Source organism: Paramisgurnus dabryanus, chromosome 16 (assembly GCF_030506205.2).
Source record: "Paramisgurnus dabryanus chromosome 16, PD_genome_1.1, whole genome shotgun sequence".
Lineage (NCBI taxonomy): Eukaryota > Metazoa > Chordata > Actinopteri > Cypriniformes > Cobitidae > Paramisgurnus > Paramisgurnus dabryanus.
This window is the reverse complement of record NC_133352.1, coordinates 33,983,513-34,005,529: the sequence shown is the minus strand read 5'-3', so window position 1 is coordinate 34,005,529 and position 22,017 is coordinate 33,983,513. Positions and strand designations below refer to the sequence as shown.

General features: G+C 36.8%; 1 protein-coding gene across 3 annotated transcripts in view; it reads left to right on the top strand.

The window, feature by feature from the left end:
* The window catches only part of cpxm1b (carboxypeptidase X (M14 family), member 1b), a 30,055-nt gene that overhangs the window by 6,335 nt on the left and 1,703 nt on the right, over positions 1-22,017 (top strand). The window contains exons 1-9 of one of the 3 annotated variants that reach the window (XM_065263987.2): positions 8,980-9,619; positions 12,618-12,727; positions 12,845-12,984; positions 13,356-13,440; positions 14,134-14,284; positions 14,597-14,685; positions 15,101-15,224; positions 19,651-19,847; positions 20,008-20,187. In XM_065263987.2, coding sequence (XP_065120059.2) covers positions 9,097-9,619; positions 12,618-12,727; positions 12,845-12,984; positions 13,356-13,440; positions 14,134-14,284; positions 14,597-14,685; positions 15,101-15,224; positions 19,651-19,847; positions 20,008-20,187 — 1,599 coding nt within the window. In that variant the 5' untranslated portion in view covers positions 8,980-9,096. Of the gene's footprint in view, positions 1-8,979; positions 9,620-11,387; positions 11,977-12,617; positions 12,728-12,844; positions 12,985-13,355; positions 13,441-14,133; positions 14,285-14,596; positions 14,686-15,100; positions 15,225-19,650; positions 19,848-20,007; positions 20,188-22,017 lie in introns of those variants that run through there. The other 2 variants (XM_065263988.2, XM_073812187.1) reach the window with 2 other exon arrangements.

The window sequence follows — 22,017 nt, the reverse complement described above, 5'->3', positions numbered from 1 at the left end:
TGATGTCAGTCGGAAATGTGACGCTCCTTACCACGTTTGAAAGATTCGCTCACAATGCAATGCTAACAGGAGTTAACTTACAGGCTGTGAGTCTGAATCAAGAGGAATTATGATAATATTGGTCTTGTCTACATCACCAATCCCATGAAGTAAACTGTTGCCTACAATCCGTGTGTTTGTTGTAGTCTAGGAAAAGAGATTTACGTTGGAAACGATAACTCGTGCCATCATTTACCTTAAAGTTTGTACCTTTTGCATATCATTAACATGAACTAATACACACTTACACACCAAAGGAAATAAAAAATCGTGAATTGGACCATAGATGCTCTTTAAGTTTTATCTAGGTATCAATTTTAGATGCACTCTAAAAAATGCTAACCAGCTTGCCGTGTTTTTGTAACCGTATGTATTTTGTACGTGGAGGTCATGCATGCACATATAGGACTATGTTGTATGCAAACTGTAAAAGTAAATGTTATTCTTTATAAGGATATACTACTTCAATTGGTAACACTTAAAAATGCTAGTTTTGTTAACTTACATTTTTCACTAATTATTTCAATTGATAACACCTAAAACTGTAAGCTTTTACAACTAAATTTTTCACTTAAAGTGTTACCAATTAAAGTTTGTTTTTAAGTTAATCAATTTTTTTTCTTACATTTATATGGAAGGTATTTTCTTGACTTTTTTAAATTAATTAATTAAATGATAAAATAATAAATTAAATTATAAAATAAAATCACAAAATATGTCGCAAATTTAAAAATGAAATGCTAAAATAAAAATTAAAACATTATATTCAATTATTTCATTTTCATTTTTAACGTGATGAGGCATCATTCCGGCTAAATTGAAAAATTTAATTAAATTGATGATTTGACATTTCATTTTTTATATAATCTTGAGTCAAGACTGACAATATTAAAATAAAAAGGCAAGCTTGAAAAGGAATCTGTAAATTCATTTTTAAAAGGCTTTTTATTCATGCCCATGCAATACTAGGGACAAAATTGAAATGTTTTAATTTTATGTTCTGTTTTTCTTTTTCATTTTCGTTTTAATTTTCTGTGTTCATTTTTATTTTCAACTTGTATGCAAATTCAATGTTAATCAGTGGGTGGGGCTTACTTGCTTAAAAAAAGGAGATTGGCTGAAGCAGTGTTGCCAACTCAGTGACTGTGTTGCTTGCCAACTTAGCGACCTTATTTCTAAATCTAGCGACTTTTAGACCCATTTAGCCAAACTTAGCGACTGTTTGGATGAATCTTAGCTTCACATCTGTACAGATAGGCTAATGTGTCGATTGTACTGGCCAACGAGTGCCGGGTGGCGCTGTCCCGTTGAAATGTGCGTCTGGCGTCTCTGTGCATGGTTCTGGGCAGTGAGCAACATTTAGACTGAATCTAAGACTTAATCAGGTAGATAATCGGGATTATGGTTTTTATCAAAATAAAGTACACTTTGCAAGGCTGTACCTTCAACTGTGCAGGTACATTTATGTTTGCGTAAAAGACTAGTAAAAAGAGCACAGAGCTGTAAATATTAATGTAGATAACATTGCATAGCTGAGATTATTAAAAATGTTAGGGTTCATATTTAAATTTCTAAAATCAGCATGTCAGTGAAGGACAGTTTGAAACCTTGAAATCTCTTCTAAAACTCGAGAGACGATTGAGTTATTAAAGAGATTTTTCTTTCATGTTAGGCTTACTAGGCAGGTGAGGTCTTGAAAACAGTTCACCCTCATTTCATACATTACTTGATCTCAACTAGACTAATCCAAACACATTTTCTTAAACCTTCAAGTGCCCTTATTATTTCACGCAGACAGTTTCTCCATTATGCGTATCTGCAGTTGAAGTCTAGGTACGCTGATTTAGCTTTCGTCCGGAACTATGCGTCCCTCCCCTGAGGTTTTGGGATCTAAGCCATCTGGTTAAAGTTCTCACAGTCCATTTCCCCATACTTCACTCTCCACAACACCGGCCGAGAGGAACTAATGCGAACGTGAGGCAGAACCGTCCGGCACAAAGGCTCATTATACATCTACACTGGGCCGAGCGGCTTTCGCTGGGTTGCGCGCACACACCCACCAAGTACAAAAAAAAGTTGCGCGTAGGCTTTATTTAACAACCAGAGGAAAAGATCGTTTCCCGTTGACAAGTCCTGGCCTTAACCCTGCGCCGTTCTCTTTGACTCATCGTAAGTTTCCAATCACAATGCGGTGGAAAATCGCCCCGAAAAGAAAGGATTAGAGCTTCGCAAAAAATATAATCATTTCCATCTGGACAAAGAGAGGTGGGGGAGGACTGGGGATTTCTTCCCAAAAAAACATCTGGAGAAGCAATCTGGTGTAAATAAGGAGACAACCACTCACTGCCCACCCAATAAATAACACACCGAGCTAGTTCACAATCTGGGTTTCCCCACAGCCCTGAACATGACATTGAATTAAGCTTAGCCAGCAAGCTTCAACCTGGATGGATGTGAGTGCATGTTAGTGTTTGTTTGTATATTTGTACGTTCTGTCCTATTGCAGACGTTCTCCTCTGCTTTCCTCATTTGGACAGTCACTGGCAGGTAACACGCATTCGTCCGCATGGAAAAGTATCCCGCCTTCTTCGACATTGCGTTTGCCAGCGCTCTCGAGCAGAGGTAGGCAAAGAAGTATTGTGCACGAGAAAACATCTCTCCCTTCCCCGCGGGACTTTCAACGCCTCGCTCAACTAGAAATATTTGTTTTCTCTGCTAAGATAGTAGTTTAGGTAAACAGCATATTGCCTGTTCAACTTGGCACAAACAGGGTTTGTTAATTACATTTTCCATGCCAGACAAACATTCAAAGTAAAGCTTTTTTTGGACGATTTGTGAACAAAAACACACACACTTGTATCACAGCAATTGTTTAACAATCCATAAATAACTTAAAGGTGCATTTGTCTTTTATCTCAACCTGAGACACAGAGACAACATGTCATTACAAGTTCTCTTCAGAAAGACAACTGCACATTAAAACATCCTGAGCAATCTTGACCAATGGTACGCGTTTGGGGCAGGACCATCTGTTTATTTAAGGGAGAGTTAGGGAAACCTGTCTGTAGCTACAAAACTTTCTTATTAAATTAAATTTTATTTATATACTCTTTCCCCGCTTTCTCGTCAATTAAAGTCGGGGTGCATGATTTTTGAAAAAACAGTTTGGAAAAGGGAGTCGGGCCGACTACCAAAACACACTTGTAGCCAATCAGCAGTAAGGGGCGTGTCTACTAACCGACATCGTTGCCTGTGTTGCGTATGTGTGGGGTGGGTCCATCAAAGAGGGTCCAGATTCTATTGGGGTAGGGGCATGTTTGTTTAGGTTGTGTCAAATGTCAACATTGGCTTGCAGAGATCAGGCACCCCACCTTTAATTGACGAGATGGTGGGGAAAGAGTATATAAATAAAATTTTATTAAATGAGAAAGTTTTGTAGCTACAGAGAAAACATTTGCATAAAAACGTGTTCCTGGCGAGTTTTTATGGTTATCTGTAATACCGCGATTATCCACTAGATGGTGCCATACCCAATTTATAAAAAACTGGAGGGAAAAATGATTTATTAATTTTACACTCCGTGTATGTTTTTGATAATCATTCTGAATCTGATCTCTAACAAAATTCCTTCACAAAAATGCAATTATTTCTAATATTTTTGAGAAAAAATACTAATATTTAATAGTTTGTTAGCAGAGAAAAAAATATAGATAGGATGAAACGTTTTTCTCCGTTTTGTTTGTTTGTTTGCTTATTGTTTGTTTGAAAGCACATGGTCTGTTATTTCATTTATATATTTGTATGTTTATATATTTTTAGAAGAAAATTTTCCTAGAAGGCTTTTTGTGAAACTTTTGTGAAAATCACAAAAAAAAATGCTGGCGTGCAACTTTTAAAAAAAGGCTGACGGGGAATGAGTTAATTGTTTTAAAGCAGCTTTATTTATCTATGTTGCAACATTAACAATAGGAAATTTTCCACAAATTTAAAGTAAATGATACTAAACTGCACAAACATGTCACACTTTAAATGCAACTGAACTGATTTGCATCCCCAATTTTGCTAGGGTCAGTGTACAGTGCGCATGTTGCACATTTCATCATCAGAAAAGTACATGTGTACTGTACGTACAATGCCAGTTTTTTATAACCGAAAAAAAAAAAAGAGGTATTGCAATTTGGTGCAATGTGCATGCAATGAATGCTTGTGTACAAATGAAGTATACTTTTCAAGGCTGTGAATTCGACTCACATGTGCGTAAATAAAACGAAGTACTTGGGCCATAACACTGAGTGTTGCCAAAAAAGTTCAACTTTCAGCATACCAACTGCCTGCAAACTGCAACAGCAAGAGATGTGCATCATACGCAAGCTGACTCCCATTGCCCAGCAGTGCCAGATGGTACAGGCCCGGGTCTAAAGGGTGAAACACAGGGAGTCGGGGCTGCAAAGGGTGACCCAGGAGAGGCTCTTGAGGAGCCGTAGGCCACCCCTCCATACATCTATCAGGGCTGAGGTGTTAATGAGAAAGATGGAGCGAGTAATGCAGAGGAAGGGAGGACATATTAATGAAAATGACAAAAGAACAGATGTAGGTGAGCAGGTAAAGGGAGAGATGCAGAAGGAGGAGGTAAATACAAAAAGGTTGTGGGTCGCTAATGATAAAATCATGCAAGGGTGGGGAACTTCATGATCTTTACCATGAAAAAATGGGAAAACTTGCATCTGTATTTATTATTTATGCTGGCAACATTCATGAATTCGAAACCAAATCCAAATTTGGCATCGAAACTCAACTCTGGTCTTTACCACAGGGGATTGTGCTGATTTTCCCATCATGCTTTGCAGCCAGGTGTGTTTTTGTGCAGCAGGGCCCAGCAGAACATCACACATGCATTATGGGATGCTGAAGGGGTGGGAAGCAGGAAGGGGACGGGGGTCATGAATATTTTATAGAACATGAGAGGGACCAAACTGAGGTCATCAGGAGATCATCAGCTGAGCCCATCAATATTGCATGACACTTCCACATGTATTGTTCATGGAAGAGGAACGTCTCGGGGGTTTCGGATAAATCCGTGGATGCGGTCGAGAGAGAAAGAGGAAAGTTTTATGATGGGATTCAACTTTTTCGTGGATCTAATAAATGACTGATAAACCTGACAGAAAGCAGAAAGCTCGGCTAGATATAAGATTACAAGTTTTAAATTCTCTAAATCTGAACTGCAGTATGTCGATACTATAAAGTGATGTCTAGGGAACCTGAAGCTTTTGCCACCTGCTGATCGCAGTTTCCATTTCGCTAAAACACAACAGATGTATTTCCCCTATTAAATCTCAGAGAAAATTATGCAATGTCAAATGTAGCAGGCGATTATTTCGGAAAAGCTTACATGGGAGTTATAAATAATACAAATACCAAATTATCATAAATCCATAGTAGGATAAACAAACTGAAAAATGTCAATTAATGCCATGAAAAAGACAGTACAGTAAAATGCCTAATTAACCAATGAATAGTGATTTGTTACTGACTGCCTGATGTTGGGTCTTAAATACATTAAACACTTCTGTACAATCCATACTTTCGATATATTTGTAAGTCTGTCCGAAATCAATAATTGAGCAGCGCAGTATATCGTGCTGTTAGATTCTCAGATGGGGGGAGAATGAATATTTATGGTACTGAGATCCTGTAGTGTTTGTGGAAGTACACGGTAGTAATGAGATGACACACAGAGCAAAACTAAAAGAGGAAAAAATACCAACCTAACATTTCAATATTACCTCACCTGTAACATAACAGACAAATGTCTAAACTCATTTGGGCTGTTTTAGTTTTTTTTTTTAAGCTCACATCTCTTGTTTTAGGTCAGGACAGGTTAAATTTCTCTGAATGTGGTGTTTTTTATAAAGGACCTCAGTGAATTAATATAACTCACCTGCTATACAAATAAATTGTGGTTTATTTGTGTGCTCAAAATGAGCCAGGCAATCTCTCTCTCTTGATTAAAACCCTAAAATCTTTTTTAACAAAAGCATAAAGTAATCTATAGTGTCTCTGGAAAACAAATCCACATATAAGAACCGTAAAACATACTGATCAGAGTATATAGTTAAGCTATTAATAATTCAAACGACAATCTTGTTGTAAAACTCCCCGTATGTGCATACACACCCTCGGTCCTGGCTCTCTTTCTTTCTCACACAGGATTGAGTGTGAGCCCTCACCTGGTTTAGATCAACAGAAGTTGCTCAGCAGGTTCTCAGGTTCCCCGTGTATGGCCTGGGTCCATGGCTCTCATAGGTCATTAAAGGAACGGCATGCTGCTAACTCTCATACCACTGCTGCTGGGTCAATGTACAGGACACACTCACTTCTGCTCAAACGTGCCTCTAATGAAGGGAAAAGACTGCATTCCCATGACTTCAGACTTTGAAAAATATAACCAGACCAGCTGACAGATTAGATGGGTAGGTAGGGAGACAGATATGAAAATAGAAACATTAACTTATATTTATGTTGCAGAAAGTAGATGTAAGGTATATGATTCCTTGAAGTGCTCAACGTGTTTTCGATCTATAAAAAATTATGCATTTTATTTATCTGTAAGAAATAATTTTAATAACACTTTTAATTTATGATGCTCTAACTATTATGTTCAACCAGGGCATTGAGAGCAATAACTTCGTTTAATTGCATTTGTATGCTGATTTCATACACTATACTATCTTGAAATATCACTGTGCTATCATGTTAACACCTATATTACAACAGACTATAGGTCTATAACACCCATATGTTTAAAGAGTAGGGCAGGTTTTGAATATATTACAGTGTTAAACTTACTATTAAGTGTTGACATTTCAGTCTTCACTTTGAGTGGCAATGGGTAAAACTGACAGGTTTAGGATTTTTCCATGCAAACTCCGTGTTTTCTCACGTTGGATGTGGGCGCGTGTGTTGAGCTCACACACACAGAAAGAGGAGGGACTGAGAAAAAATTAAAATGGAAACAAAAATGTAATTTACATGTTTTGCATCTTTTTTCAGCAAAGATTAAGATCAATTTGCTTTGTTTATAATCAGACACCAATAAATGCATTTAATTAAAAATAATAATAATAAATCTAAAACATTTGTGTTAAATAGTGTTAGCTAACAGCTAGAGCATTCATATAAATCAAATAATACATAAATCTCTTTAACCCGCAGTTTACCTATTACAACCTTCAGTGCACAATGCAACACAGCTTTATTAAATACATTACATTTTAAACTAAAAACATATGAGAAAAGAAAATTGGAATTAGCATTATAAAAAACATCTGTGTAATAATTGAAAGAACATGAAAATAATGAAATGCCTTAAATGTTTAATACTTGTATTTTTTACTCAATTTAAGACAACCGACCATGATTTCCAACACATATTTTATCAGAATTAATGGCTGTGTGGTCATTTTTGTTTTGTTTGAACGAATAATGCAAAAATCATACTAGTAGTGCGTACTTGGCATGTTTGAATGGCGATAATGCCACATTTACCAATGCGCAGTGTTTTGTCGCCATCTAGTGGATTGTTTTGGTTACATATAAAGCATGAGTGCGTTGTCAAATGTTGGTAATACATTAATTTTTAAACATTATTAGTTAAAATTATTAGTATTAGCTGTGGGGGGGGGGGTAAAATTAGGGAAAATTTTTATAACACTGTTCTAATTCCTGTCAATAACATTCAGAAAAATAAACTACATTTACATTTGAAGAGTTTGTTTCCAAAACGAGATAACTCTAATAAATCTTGTTTTTTGATATTGCATTCCAATTAATATCAATCAAACTGCAGTTGGTTTATTTTGATTTAATCCTTCATAACTAAAAAAATACAGCTAAGTAGCACAATAAAACACAAAAAAAAACATTATAACATGGTTTTGGAAGCAAACTCTTAATTTAGTTATTTAGCAGACGCTTTTGTCCTGATAGTAATAGTATGCTAATAATCATAAAATCCATACAAAAAAAAAGGAATCACTGGCTTGTGCTCACATATATTTAGTTTTACTGGTAGTTTTTAACAAGGTTTGCCAAACTGGAGTTTGCAAGGGAATTGAAGGGGGTTCATGGGCGGATTCATTAAAATCAAATCATAAAATGTAGATTTTAAAATTGAAAATTTAACATTTACTTACATAAATATATATTTTATTTGTTTATTTATGTCATGTGACCATTACAAAACTCTACAGAAAACTGAGATCTCCTGCAAAATACATTTTTTCATGAGTTTTCCAGACGCAAATGCATGTTTGAGCTGTCTTATTTTAAAAACATCTTGCACTAACATTTCTTAACATATATCAGTGCCATTGTTTTGTCTCAAGATGCACACCTGTTATGTTTTTGTAAGGTTTGTTTGTAAAAAGTACTTAAATATCCTAATATATCTAAGGCCTAGTCCTAGGTTAATCTAAAACTGGGGAAATTGCCCCACAAGGTTTAACCTCCTGAGACCCGGGATTTGTTTTTTTCAGATTTCTACCAGATATTTTGGGGTTAGGAAAAACCAATAAGTATAATAACCAAATATTTTTCTTAGAACATGAAGCAGTGTATTTGTCCATGTTTGTGTACAACAGGTTCCAGTTACACAGAATTAAGTGTTATGGTCGAAACATCAAAAAATATAAACAGGCTAATAAAATAACACTGACCTGTGATCCACGCTAGATGGCGCACTGACACAATTAATCGAGCAAAACCTTTCGACACTAATTGAGAAAATAATACAGGTCTTGGAGTACAAAATTGAAAGGCCAATTGTTATTTCATTAGTTTAAAAGAAGCTCAAGAGTGTTAAAACGATGTTTTTTTATTTTGCGTTGGTGGCACAAGTTTCTAGTAAACTTGCATCATTTCATTTTACTCCGTTACTAACATATGGTTTGCCACAAGAGTGGCGCGTAATTTTGCAACATTACGGTGTTTTACGCATTTCAATTTTAACCAAGCAGCATCTCAAAGGTTTACATTTTACAGAGGGCTAAGGAAACCATGGCACCAACCGTTATACTTTTATCTTTTTTAACAGTTTTAGTTGGAGTAGTAACTAGTTTGCCTTCTTTTAAAACATCAACCATCACCACAGTGTCGTCCCATAACGCAAATTACACATCATTTGCAACGAGAAGCGTGAAAACCGGTGTTCAACACAAGATCACCAACATTTACAAAAAAATCTCACCAACAAAGGTAAGCAAACTCACCAAGGGTCTGAAACCCACGACAGTTAAACCTACTGAGAGGGGCACCAAAGCCCCAAAACCCACGACAAAGGCATTAAAGCGGACAGAAGGAACCACGAGCAGCAAAACTGGAAAAGCGACCACTTCTCGTCCATTCAAGTCAACTGAGGTGATCACGAAAACGACAACCGTAAAACCAACTAAAACCACAAAGACCACTTCAAAGATCATCACAGTGAGTTTCCACACAGAGGACCTGAATGAAAACATTGACAAGAGTGTGGAAAGGAGAGTGTGGAACCCTAAAGACAGTGACGAACCACCAGTATTTGGTAAGAAATTAAAATATGAAGAATTAGAATTGCATGCATTTCATGCAAATGAGATTAATAAACATTGTGCAAGTGAATCAAAATAAATAAAAATAATTTATCGGCATAGTAGGTAAAAATAGCATGAATAAACCTGCATATATATTATACATATGTGTGTTCACATATGCCTGTAATAATACGCATGCATACATTCTTCAATACATTAACAAGAGCAATACATAATTCATGCAATAGTCCATAACTTGGCATGAGAAGAATTTAAAATGTAGGACTGAACATAACATCTGCTAGAATTATTAAGCTACAGCTAATGTCTTTATATATGAAAGAAACCAAAAAAAGCTCATTTTCATTTCATCTTCGCAGTTAAATTGCAGTTTTTAGCTGATTTGCTTGAGAAAAGTTGTGTAACAAGACAAACTTCATCCAGACCACTCTTAAGACCTCTTAAATATCCACTTAAATAAATAACAGTGCAGATTATTTGATTTACATAAAATACAAAAAGGTTTTTACATCTTTCCACATTTTAATAGCCAGTAGGACATTGGTCCAGCAGGTCAAAGTAATTGGGTCATCTAAACACTAGCAGTGCCAGTTTTAGATGAACTGAATAGGGCATTTGCTGACTCAACAAAACCATCACAAGAGCCAGATGTGCTTTTCATTCAAATAGAGTCAGATCTCTTGTACATGTGCCAATAGATGCTTGTTAAATGCTACATGGTGTGCTGTTGGTTACAACCAAGCAACTAAAGCTGTAAGAAATGTGTCATAGTATTACTCATGTTATTCAGTTGGAAACAGTATTTTGGGTGGTTAGTATTACATGTGGTGAACTTGAACATGTTTAATACATTGTCTCCACAATATTAGTGCATGTTATGAATAAAGTTAATTATGTTATATATGCACTTTTTTAGATGAAGTTGTAATTGATTACTAATCTTATATACAGGGCTCAACATAAAGGACTGCCTGGTGGCCCGGGGCAAGCGTGAAAGACATTTGGGACAGTAAAAAGTAGTTTGCCTGCCTGATTGGGCCAGTGCTTCACCCTCAGTCACTAAAATGTATTTTCATCAATGTATATTATTTAACAGACATTTAGGTTACTTGGGTAAACACGACGAAAAAAACAATGCAATATTTTGCCCAGTTTGCTGTTGGTTTACAGGTAATTCAGAAAAGTCGGGAGGCTTTTTTGTTGGAACATGTCTGTTGCATATGTATACAATTATATTTGACATTTAAATTTATTATTTTTAAATATGTGACACTGACATTTTTTATTGGGGCCAGTGAAAATTTTGGCAGGGCAAGTGAAAACCTGAACCACTGGCCTGACCGGGCCAGTATAAAAAATTATTTGCTTTGAGCCCTATAGTATAATTATTTTCTACATTCAAATTCAGAAGATATTCATAATACTAAATATTTAGCTAGCATCATGTGAAAGTTAGAGTTCCTTTAAAAATATTTTTTTCTCATGCAGTTAGGAATTCCCTCACTGTCCCTCACCTTAAGCCTTTTCCAAATTTTTATACTCAAAGGGTTTATAATTAAAAAGACAAGTGATGTTAAAATGAATGAGGTAAAAATAATAAATCACTTCATCATTTAGAATCAACGCACATCAATATTCGACCTCATGCAACGATGCACAGCGGGATCGGCCAATGACATCAAAGTACCGCGAGAGCTGAGTGCTTGGTATGCTTTCGAATCGCTTTTGCGGTACTTTGGCGATAATGGATGGGATCATAGATATGTATATAAAGGCTAGATGGCTCGTCCGCGCTGATGGCCAATTGAGTGGAACGTCCGCATTTTGGCGGCCATCTTAGGACAGGGCGCTCGCTCACTCGTAGCATTGAGTTTTAATGATGCAGGTACTTTTAAATGACCATAACTTGCTTAATTTTTTACCGATTTTCAAACGGATTGGTTTGTTATAAACGTCAAAGATGTACCTATGACACTGAATACGTATACTAAAAATAAATAAAAAATTCATGAAACATGTTAAAGCATCCAGAATTATAGCCACGTTAATAACGTTTGTAAAAAAACAAACCGTTTGTAAATCCGTCAAGAATTCAGCAAGTTACGAGCATTTTAGTTGGCGTATGTCACTCACCTTCCGTCCACAGCAGCAGGGAGCAGCACTGACCTAAGATGGCCGCCAAGTGACGACACAGCTGACTCCGCCTTGAGCCATCTAGCCTTTATATACATATCTATGGATGGGATATTGTCTAGCTTTTCTACTAGTTTACTACTAATCAGGGAACCGGCTTTACCGAGACCCATCATTGTTTGTGAACAAAAAGGGGACTAAAACTTCCCACGCAGTAAGTTTTGATAGTCTCAGTTGTTTAGCGTCTCACATCATTAGCGCAGCGTTTTGACACCGGTCAAATTTAAATATCTTAACTGTTAAAAAATTGTGTTATGTTTTTAAAGTCACGGACGACTTGTATGTGTAACCCACAACGGGAAATAATTGTATCTTGAGGAAATACTAGAATACTTACAGGTGCTGCATCTGTTGCTTGATTTTTCTGTCACTGTCCAGGAAACTTAATATTCATGAGCAACGCTTTCGTCAAATAATTACATTCACCGGCGCGCGCTTAACGTCTGCCTATCAGCAAATGAGAACGGCACGTAACGTAATTAAGAATTCATGAGCAAACAGCGTACATAAATATAAAATAAAGAATATGCTGTATTTTATGTTCTCCTAAAAGTAACATTAACACCAGCAAGCATTAATAGATAGGCTTTTTTCATATTTGAATGTTAATAAATTATATATATCTGATTATCAGATTCAAGGTTATCATTTCAGATTTGTATAATTTTAAGCCTGTTTTCTTTTCATTTTGTTTATGTCGTGTCTCTCTCCAACTGTCTATGTCTGTCTAAATAATCTATTGCTTAGCCAATCTTTCTTTTTCATTCCTTCCTAATTCCTTTATGTCTGTTTCAGAATGTCCCCCTTTGGGTCTGGAGTCTCTGAAAGTTAAAGACTCACAGCTACAAGCCTCCTCATACAAGCGCACAGGCCTGGGGCCACACAGGGGCCGACTTAACATACAGGTGATCTTCAGTAGTCTAACTCTTTAAATATTTCCTCTCTGCATTATACTTAATGTCTGCATTTTCACCAGCCTCTTTGTGCGTTTGTTTTTCACACACTGGCACTGGGTTGTGTAGTCTGGTGTTGAAGATGGTGATATCTATGACGGAGCCTGGTGTGCCATGTACAAAGACAAGAACCAGTGGCTACAGGTAGATGCCATGAAGCTCACGCGGTTCACAGCAGTTATACTACAGGGCCGCAGCTCCATATGGAGGTATTTCCTAATATTTTTTCACAATAATGTCATAATGAATAGTAAATAAGTTAGGGTGCCATTTTCCCTGGACACGTCATGGCCAGGATTTTGGATGCATCCTTTGGAGGTTGCATCGGTCGATCGCATACGTCATTGAAGTTTAATATTTCAGATTCTATTTTAGAAAAGCAACCTTACATTTTAAGGTAAGAATAAAACTACAATGATTATATATCTAAAATCTTAATGGTTTTTAACTGAAATGTGAGTACCTCAATGACGTCGACAAATGCAACTTTCAAAAGACATACCCGAAATCCTGTCCAGGATGTGTTTGGGGAAAATGGCACGTATGGTCACCCTATAGTAAGCACACTTTTCTTCTGTAGCCTGGACTATGTTGAAACCTTCAAGGTGCAGGTCAGCAATGACACCATTAAATGGAAGCCGTGCATGAATGGGACTGAAGAGGCGGTATGTTGGTTTGTTTTTTTAAAACTGTTTAAGACTCTTACTGCTTTTGGGACATATATTCCCCTTATGGCAATGTTATTTTTGACCCCGAGGTCCACTGATAATGTTAGTAATGTCATCGATTAGTTTTTAAAACCATTTTCTACATTTTCACTGACCTTTATAAGACAATGCACCAATTTAGTTGCTGTGCTGGTGTGGCTTATTTTACCAACCAGAATAGGTTTGGGTCCAATTAAGAGTGTGCTGTTTCTTCATACAGTAACAGAATATAATTACAATTTAATATTTTTATCTTTAACTCCAAAGATCCAGAACCATTCTGTGACATAACCCTTTCAAGTGTCACTATTTCCTATCATTAAACAGAAATCAGCTTAAAAAAGAGTTATTTTCCAGACATTCATTGCTGCTGGTCGATATTAGCCTCGGTGTCTTTGTGACATCATTACATCCATTCAGAGTTTCCAGCTGGCACGGGTACTTTGCACTAACAGAGGTTGGAGGCAGTCTCTGGCAGCACTTGGCAAGGTTAAGCATCTCTTTTCAAAAGAATAGCTTGCCCACTGTGGACTCCACTGTGCCAGGAGTGTGCCCTCCTTGCAAGAGGAGCCATGCCAGCTGCCACAGGCAAATGTCATTTGGATCCTATCAGTAGGATCGCTCACCAGAAGTGATCTTATATGCTAACAGGTGTTTGAGGGAAATCAGGACAGCGAAACACCAGTCTTGGCGGTTTTACCCGAGCCAATGATGGCACGCTACATACGCATTAACCCTTGGACCTGGTTTAAGAATGGAACCATCTGTCTGAGAGCTGAGATCATGGGCTGTGAGCTTCCAGGTATGTAACATACGTTGATCTCCCAGTTAAAGGCGGGGTGCATGATCTCTAGAAAAGCCAATGTTGACATTAAAAATCACTTAAACAAACACGCCCCTACCCCAAGAGAATCTGGACCTTTTTTAGATGGACTACAAGTGTGTTTTGGTACACGACCCAACTCCCTTTTCCAAAAAAAATCATGCACCCCACCTTGAACATTTAAAATAACTTGGAAATCACACATGGGATATTTTGGGTAAACAAAGCACACTTATCAAGTTCATCACCATTACAAAGCAATTAATTTTGCAATATTGGGTTATGTTAAAGATCCGAACAATATCTACCCGTGGCAAGCTGAGGTCGCCACCAAGGATAAGTTGGACTTCAGACACCACAATTACAAAGAGATGAGAAAGGTAAGAAGGAACTTTGTGGTTTTGTATTTAAAGTTAACTCGAAAGTCAGTTTGCAAATCATTTTACTGTCCTTAGCACTTAACATTAGGCTACAAGATCTAAAACCTGGGTCTTTCCCTAAAAAATTTTCATCTTTTATCACATCGGTATGTGAGCGCAGCCTTGTAGATCACTTATGGTCGGTTTGACCACTATTATGCAACTGGGTCAACATGAACCCAATCTTGTGGGCTGGTAAAGAAAACCACACTTAAATACACACAGAGAAAGAGAAGCGCAGGGAATGTTTTAGTATATTATCCATTTCTTTGTAGAAAGAAACATTTCTTTTGGAAGACGTATCAGTATATAAACTGTACTGAATGGTTACATGTGCTTTTTCATAAAATCTGTAAAGAAGCTTTTTACTTTTCAGCTCATGAAGTCTGTGAACGAGATGTGTCCAGACATCACCCGTATTTACAGTATCGGCAAAAGCTACATGGGCCTTAAACTTTATGTGATGGAAATCTCAGATAATCCAGGAAAACATGAGCTTGGTAAGTCATAACAGACTATTTTATCACTAATGTGTTTCACTAATCCTGCTTTACTAATTCAAATGCAATAAACAATGATAAATGAACAATTATTGATTTAAAGGTGCAGTGTGTAAATTTTAGCGGCATCCAGTGGTGAGGTTGTGAATTGCAAACACTGGCCCAGTCCAATGCATTGAGAAGCTATGGTAGCCGGCACCAGAAAAACATGTAATTGACAGAAATAACTTAGTTAAAAGTTTGTCCATTAAGGGCTTCTTTGGAAACATGGCGGCCCAAAATGGCGACTTCCACGTAAGGGGACCCTCCGCGTATGTAGATAAAAACGTCTCATTCTAAGATTGTAAAAACATAACTTTTCATTATAAAAAGATCTTTATACACCCCTGATAATATAGTTTTGTATATTATTTTGCATTTCTGTCAAGAGATCCTTCTAAAATTACACATTGCATCTTTAACAGTGGTATTAATCACAAAAATGTTAAAATGAATGCATGATTTTTAAGAACTTGTTGCACCAGATGGATAAATGAGTTTTTATAAACATAATAAAGATTTTGAAACACCTGGGCTCTCCTGATTTTGACAAGTGGTTGATGTCCTCAGGGCAACAATATGTTGACCGTGGGACAACATTTCAATCAACCAATCAGATTTTAGAAATAAGTTTACAGTTTGTTTAAAGGTGCAGTGTGTAATTTTTTGTGGCATCTAATGGTGAGGTGAGTATTTGCCAATGTATGGTAACCCATACTTGGAATGTGACCTCTGCATTTAACCCATACAGTGAGTAGTGAAAAGTCGTGCAAGTCGTGAACACACAAACACCCGGAGCAGGGGGCAGCTATCCCTGCAGCGCCCGCAGAGCAATTAGGGTTGTCTTTAGGCCAACACAATATGTTGCACATCTCTCACTTGGCAAAATTAGGTCGAGCGTCCCACCTGGGTGGATTAAAACGGTGCAGTGTATTAACTGGAGCTGAGATAAGTAGCTATGAAAACTGTGAAGATGTTTAATATGCAATAAGCAGGTACTGGTTGGTCCATATATGTGACCCTGGACCACAAAACCAGTCCTATGGGTGAATTTTGTAATTGAGATCATCTAAAAGCTAATTAAATAAGATTTGATTGTTAAGATAGGACAATATTTGTTCAAGACACAACTATTTGAAAATCTTGAATCTGAGGGTGCAAAAAATCTAAATGTTGAGAAATCCGCCTTTAAAGTTTGTTAGCACTGCATCAACTCACAAAAATAAAAGTTTTTATATATTTATTGTAGAAAATTTACAAAATATCTTCATGGAATATGATCTTTACATAATATCCTAATGTTTTTTTGGCATGCCAAAACATACATTTGCTACTTATGACAGTCCAAGGTCACATATTAGTATTTAATAATAGCATGAGATTGAAATAAAACCCAATGCCTCTTGCTCTCTTATTCATTCTATTCGTTTACACTGGGCAGCCCATGTGTTTGCATTGGCCTGTGGGCTACACATGTGGTTCTTCAATGAGAGAGCTTGCCAGCACTGGCAGTGGTTTAGTCTTCTCATGCCAGCACTCATAATGTAGTAGCCCAGGATGCCATTGCAGATTTTAGATGAACTGCTCTAGAGAAGGAAAGTGGAAAGAAATAAACGTACCCGCCTGGTGTTATAACATTACGTGCAAGTGGATCAAAGCATGTGACAGTTGTACATTTGACCCAATTAATGTAAAGTTTCTCCGGGTGGATGAACAGCAGCCTAAGGCTCCACATTCAATTATGGCTTTTCTGAATATATATATATATATATATATATATATATATATATATATATATATATATATATATATATATATATATATATATATATATATATTTATTTATCATGATGTGTTTGTGATTTTAATAATTTAATACTTATTGTCATGGATCACAAGATGTTTCAAGCCATAACAATATAATATTTTCTGTAAAATGTTAGCCTGGTTAGCATCAAGATGTAAGGTCTGGCAACTCTTCACACAAACGGCTCAATGCAAGGGGCGGGATATAAGGTTGTCCCTCAAAATGCCTCTGCACGCAATAGGATAGCGCTATGACCAATCAGAGCAACGAAGAAGGTGACGTAGTTACCGTAACCAGTCGGCAAAACTCCAAACACATCTTTCTTGCTTAAAAAGGACTTCAGTAGGGTTATTTGCTCTTCTCTTAAAGAAAAACATAAGTCTAATTCCTCAAGAGTCGCGGCCAAAGCCGCTTCAAAAGAAAGCTGTTGGCCAGCAGCAGCAGCCATTCTTTGTTTTCAAGTAGGAACCGTTGCAGCTCTGTCGTCATCATGTTAAGCCCGCCCCACATACGCTACACACGATGTGATTGGCCTGACCAAATTTTGGTTTTTGGAGCTGTTAAGTGTATTGTGAGTGCCTAGACTAAACCCTGGCAGCAAATATATTTTGCGGCCGCTAGGGTGCGTCTAGATTTCTAGGCTAGTAAAATGTGTCTTATATATCTGAAAATTGTGATTTCCTGTTGGCTGTATTAGTCAGTGTCCATTCTGTTACTGTCAAACTCTGTTACCAAGGTAGATCGAGTAACAATGTTGACAGTATAACTCAGGTTTCCCATGGGTCCTTGAAATCCTTGAAAGCTAATGAAATCTGGGGAAAAATTCAAGGCCCTGGGAAGTTTTTGAAAATATACATACATATATAGAGGTTATTGAAAGTGCTTGAATCTATTTTATGCAAAGTTTTTTGGAAAAAAATGCATATTATTCCCTGTGTAGTGTAGGATAATATCATCAAAATTCTAGACTTTTTAAGCACACGTGCTAAACGGTTTGCTTTAAATGCTTATATCATGCGAATGTTGATTCATACCAAAATGCTTTTTTGCATAGTTGTGTTTGACACATGAAAACGTCTCGGGTTACGTGTAACTGTTGTTCCCTGAGAAGGGAACGAGACGCTGTGTCTTCTTGCCATACTTCCCTTACTTTCAGATTGCGAAATACTTCTTGGCTCCCACATCACCTCATCTTTGTCGTTAAGCCTCACTATTGGTTGAATTTGATATACACATTCAGACGCACTTACCCCTGGAGGCGTCCCCAAAGTGTCACCACAGTGACGCAGGGCGAGTTCCCTTAAAAGGGAACTGTAACAATGTATCTTAAAAGGTAACACAATGTAACCTTGCTCTCACTTGAAATGTGTCCCCACATTTAATCCTTGAATTTGAGGGTATTGGACCTGGAAAGTCCTTGAAAGGTCCTTGAATTTGAAGTTAACTAAGGTGTGGGAACCCTGATCTCTCTCAAACACACACACATATACATGAATGTCAACACTGTTACTCTACCTTGGTAACAGAGTTTGACAATAACAGAGTTGACACTTACTAACTCAGACAACAGGAAATCATGATTTTCAGCCATATAAGACTTTACAGAAAATATTATATGGTTATGGTCAGTGACATCTTGTGATCTGTGACAATGGGTACCAAATTATTAAAATAAAACAATTTTTAAAAAGGCATTTTAATGTACTTGAAATAATATAATATCTCTTTATCTGGCAAGCCTGATTTGTGCATTATCATTTGTGGTTTTACTTTTTCATAATAATCTGTACAGTTTTGCCTTTTTTTAGACACATGTGTTTCATCTCTGCATTTATCAACTCTGTGTTAAGAATAGAGGGGTCAAAGTTCAGTTAGTTGTTACTCAGATTTCTTTACTACTCTGGAAATTCCTCCTCTTCGCGGGAATGCATGATGTTTTCATAGGAAGACTTATGAGAGAGGCATTACTGAGAGTCAATGGATCAACTGTTTGAGAAATGGGGGCGATTTAATATATACTTTACTTATATACTTTACAGACATGACTTTCAGCTCCCATTGGCTGACAAAAAGAGTGCAAGCTCCAACCGAATCAATATTTGTAGAAGTAAATCAGCCATGTTTGGTGTGGTTGCAAATGCATGAATGTGTCTCACATCTTTTTAGTCTTTGCATTTGCAGAAGATCAGAGTTCACCACTTTCTCCCCATTAGGAAGATAATAGAAGATGAAAATTTCATCATTTCTAACTATGCTGACTTTTATAATTGCATGGTTGTTTTTAGGTTGAAAGTAGAAAGCATTTCAAAACAATAATGTTTGTCATAGTGATAAAATGGGTTAAGAGCAGTGATAAGGGCCCCTTATGAGCTCCTAGATAGAAAGTGCCATATTTCAGACCCCTATGTTACACTGTAGTAAAGATGAAAAGGCATCTGGTCAATGCATGGATGGGGTGCTTTACAAAACACAGCCGTCTACCTACCATAATACATCTAAAAGCTGGACAGAAAAATTGTAAGTAAAGCATTTTCTGTGAAGTCTTGAAGCATTGCTAATTCATGTTTGCTCCCCCTGCAGGTGAACCGGAGTTTCGCTATGTGGCCGGCATGCATGGAAATGAAGTGCTGGGTAGGGAACTACTGTTAAATCTGATGCAGTACATATGTCAGGAGTACAAACAAGGAAATCATCGAACTGTCAAGCTGGTGAAAGAGACGCGCATCCATCTGCTGCCCTCTATGAATCCTGACGGTTACGAAAGGGCTTACAAAAAGGTAGGACCACATCCGAAGAAAGCCCTTTTTTCACAAAGAATAATTCATGCAAGTTATTTATTGCATACATGAAACTTCAAAGCTTGATCTTTCTATATTCAAGCCATTACATTACATTGATATACTTCATAATAATAGTGTGTTGCTGTTTATCTTTCAGGGTTCAGAGCTGGCTGGGTGGGGATTTGGTCGCAACAGCTATGAGGGCATTGACATGAATCACAACTTTGCAGATCTGAACACGGTGATGTGGGACGCCATTGAGCTGGAACAAGACAAATCTAAACTCATCAACCATTATTTTCCCATTCCAGAGCACTACACTTCAGAAGACGCTTGGGTAAATACAAGATTTCACTGATTAAAGGGCCATTTAACAAGACTTTTTTTAAGATGTAAATAAAATCATTGGTGTCTCAGAGTACGAAGTTTAAGCTCAAAATACCATAAAGATCATTTATTATAGCATGTTAAAATTGCCACTTTGTAAGCTTGAGCAAAAATGTCCTTTTAAATGCAAATGAGCTGATCTGTGCACTAAATGGCAGTGCTGTGGTTGGATAGTGCAGATTAAGGGGTGGTATTATCCCCTTCTGACATCACAAGGGGAGCTAAATTTATTCACATGCTTGCAGAGAATGGTTTACCAAAACTAAATTACAGGGTTGATCTTTTTCACATCTTCTAGGTTGATAGAAGCACAGATTTAAAAGGGCACATATTATGCAAAATCCAATGAAAAATGTCCTCACTGTAAGGAAGTGAGGAGCTGTAGCTCATTTGCACACATAAACACAGTGCTTTTTTGCTCCTACCCAAATAGGGGGATTTTGGACATGCTATAATAAATGATCTGTGGGGTATTTTGAGCTAAAACTTTACAGACACGTTCTAGGCATACCTGAGACTGATATTACATCTTGTAAAAATGGCCATAATATGTGCCCTTTAAATTGCAATGTTAATATGAAATTTTAAGGCAAATCATCATCTACAAAAGCACTGAAGATGCCTCAGATCATGGGAATTCAACATTCTGTGTTTCCACATCCCAAAATCCACCTTACAGTAATTTAAGTCCCACAAATCTCAATCTAGCTTTAAAGGTGCAGTGTGTAAATTTTAGTGGCATCTAGTGGTGAGGTGGAGAATTGCAACCATCGTCTCAGTCCACCGTTCACCGAAACGCATAGAAAAGCTACGGATGCCATCACAGGACAAACATGGGTGATTCTAACAAAATCCAAACTGCCCAAAGAAGGTGTCCAGCATCAGATTTTTTAAAAAGCCCTTGAAGCCAATTATTATTATTTTTTTGCACATATAAGATTAAGGTCTGAAATTACTATAAGCATTATTTTTAGAGGATTTATAGAATTCTTATAGAATTATTTACATTTTTTAGATTGTTATTATCAAAAAATATCATTACCACAACATGATATTACATTAAATATATGCATTTACAAACTCATGTTTTGGTAATGAGAACTAAAAAGTTGTCTAGGTACTATGACAAACAAAATTTCAACTTTTATCTGGAGAGAAAAAATAAGAACCGCTTACCTGGCAGCCATCTTGAGTGTCACAGTCAATTATGTCACTTACAACATTTTTTTTTGAAAATGTTAGTTCCTTGAGGGCTTAAACAATGATTGAAAGGATGTTGCGGAGGATGAGAAAATTGGTCTTGGACACATTTATATTCCTTATTATTGTCTCTACATTTACCAATGATCACCAAATACCACACGTTTCTTTACTGTACATGTTTTTAGTATAACATGCACTGAAACTTTTTATTTTTTATATTTTTTAATTATAAATATTTCCATGTCAAAGAACCCAAATCCAGTCATGGACATGATACTCTTACTTTGCATTTAGTTTTTTTATCAAAATGTTTCATGACACCTCATAAGTCTAATTTCATGAGAATCACCCTCGTCATCGTCGGAGACTTAGTAAGAAAGTTTGCCTGTTAAGGGCTGTTGTAGAAACATTGCGGCACAAAATGGCGACTTCCATGAAAGGGGACCCGCGATGTATGTAGATAAAAAAACTCATTCTATGGTAATTAAAACATAACAGTTCATTGTGAAAGGTCTTTATACACCATAGTTTTGGATATTATATTGCATTTCTGTCAAGAGATCCTTCTAAAAGTTAC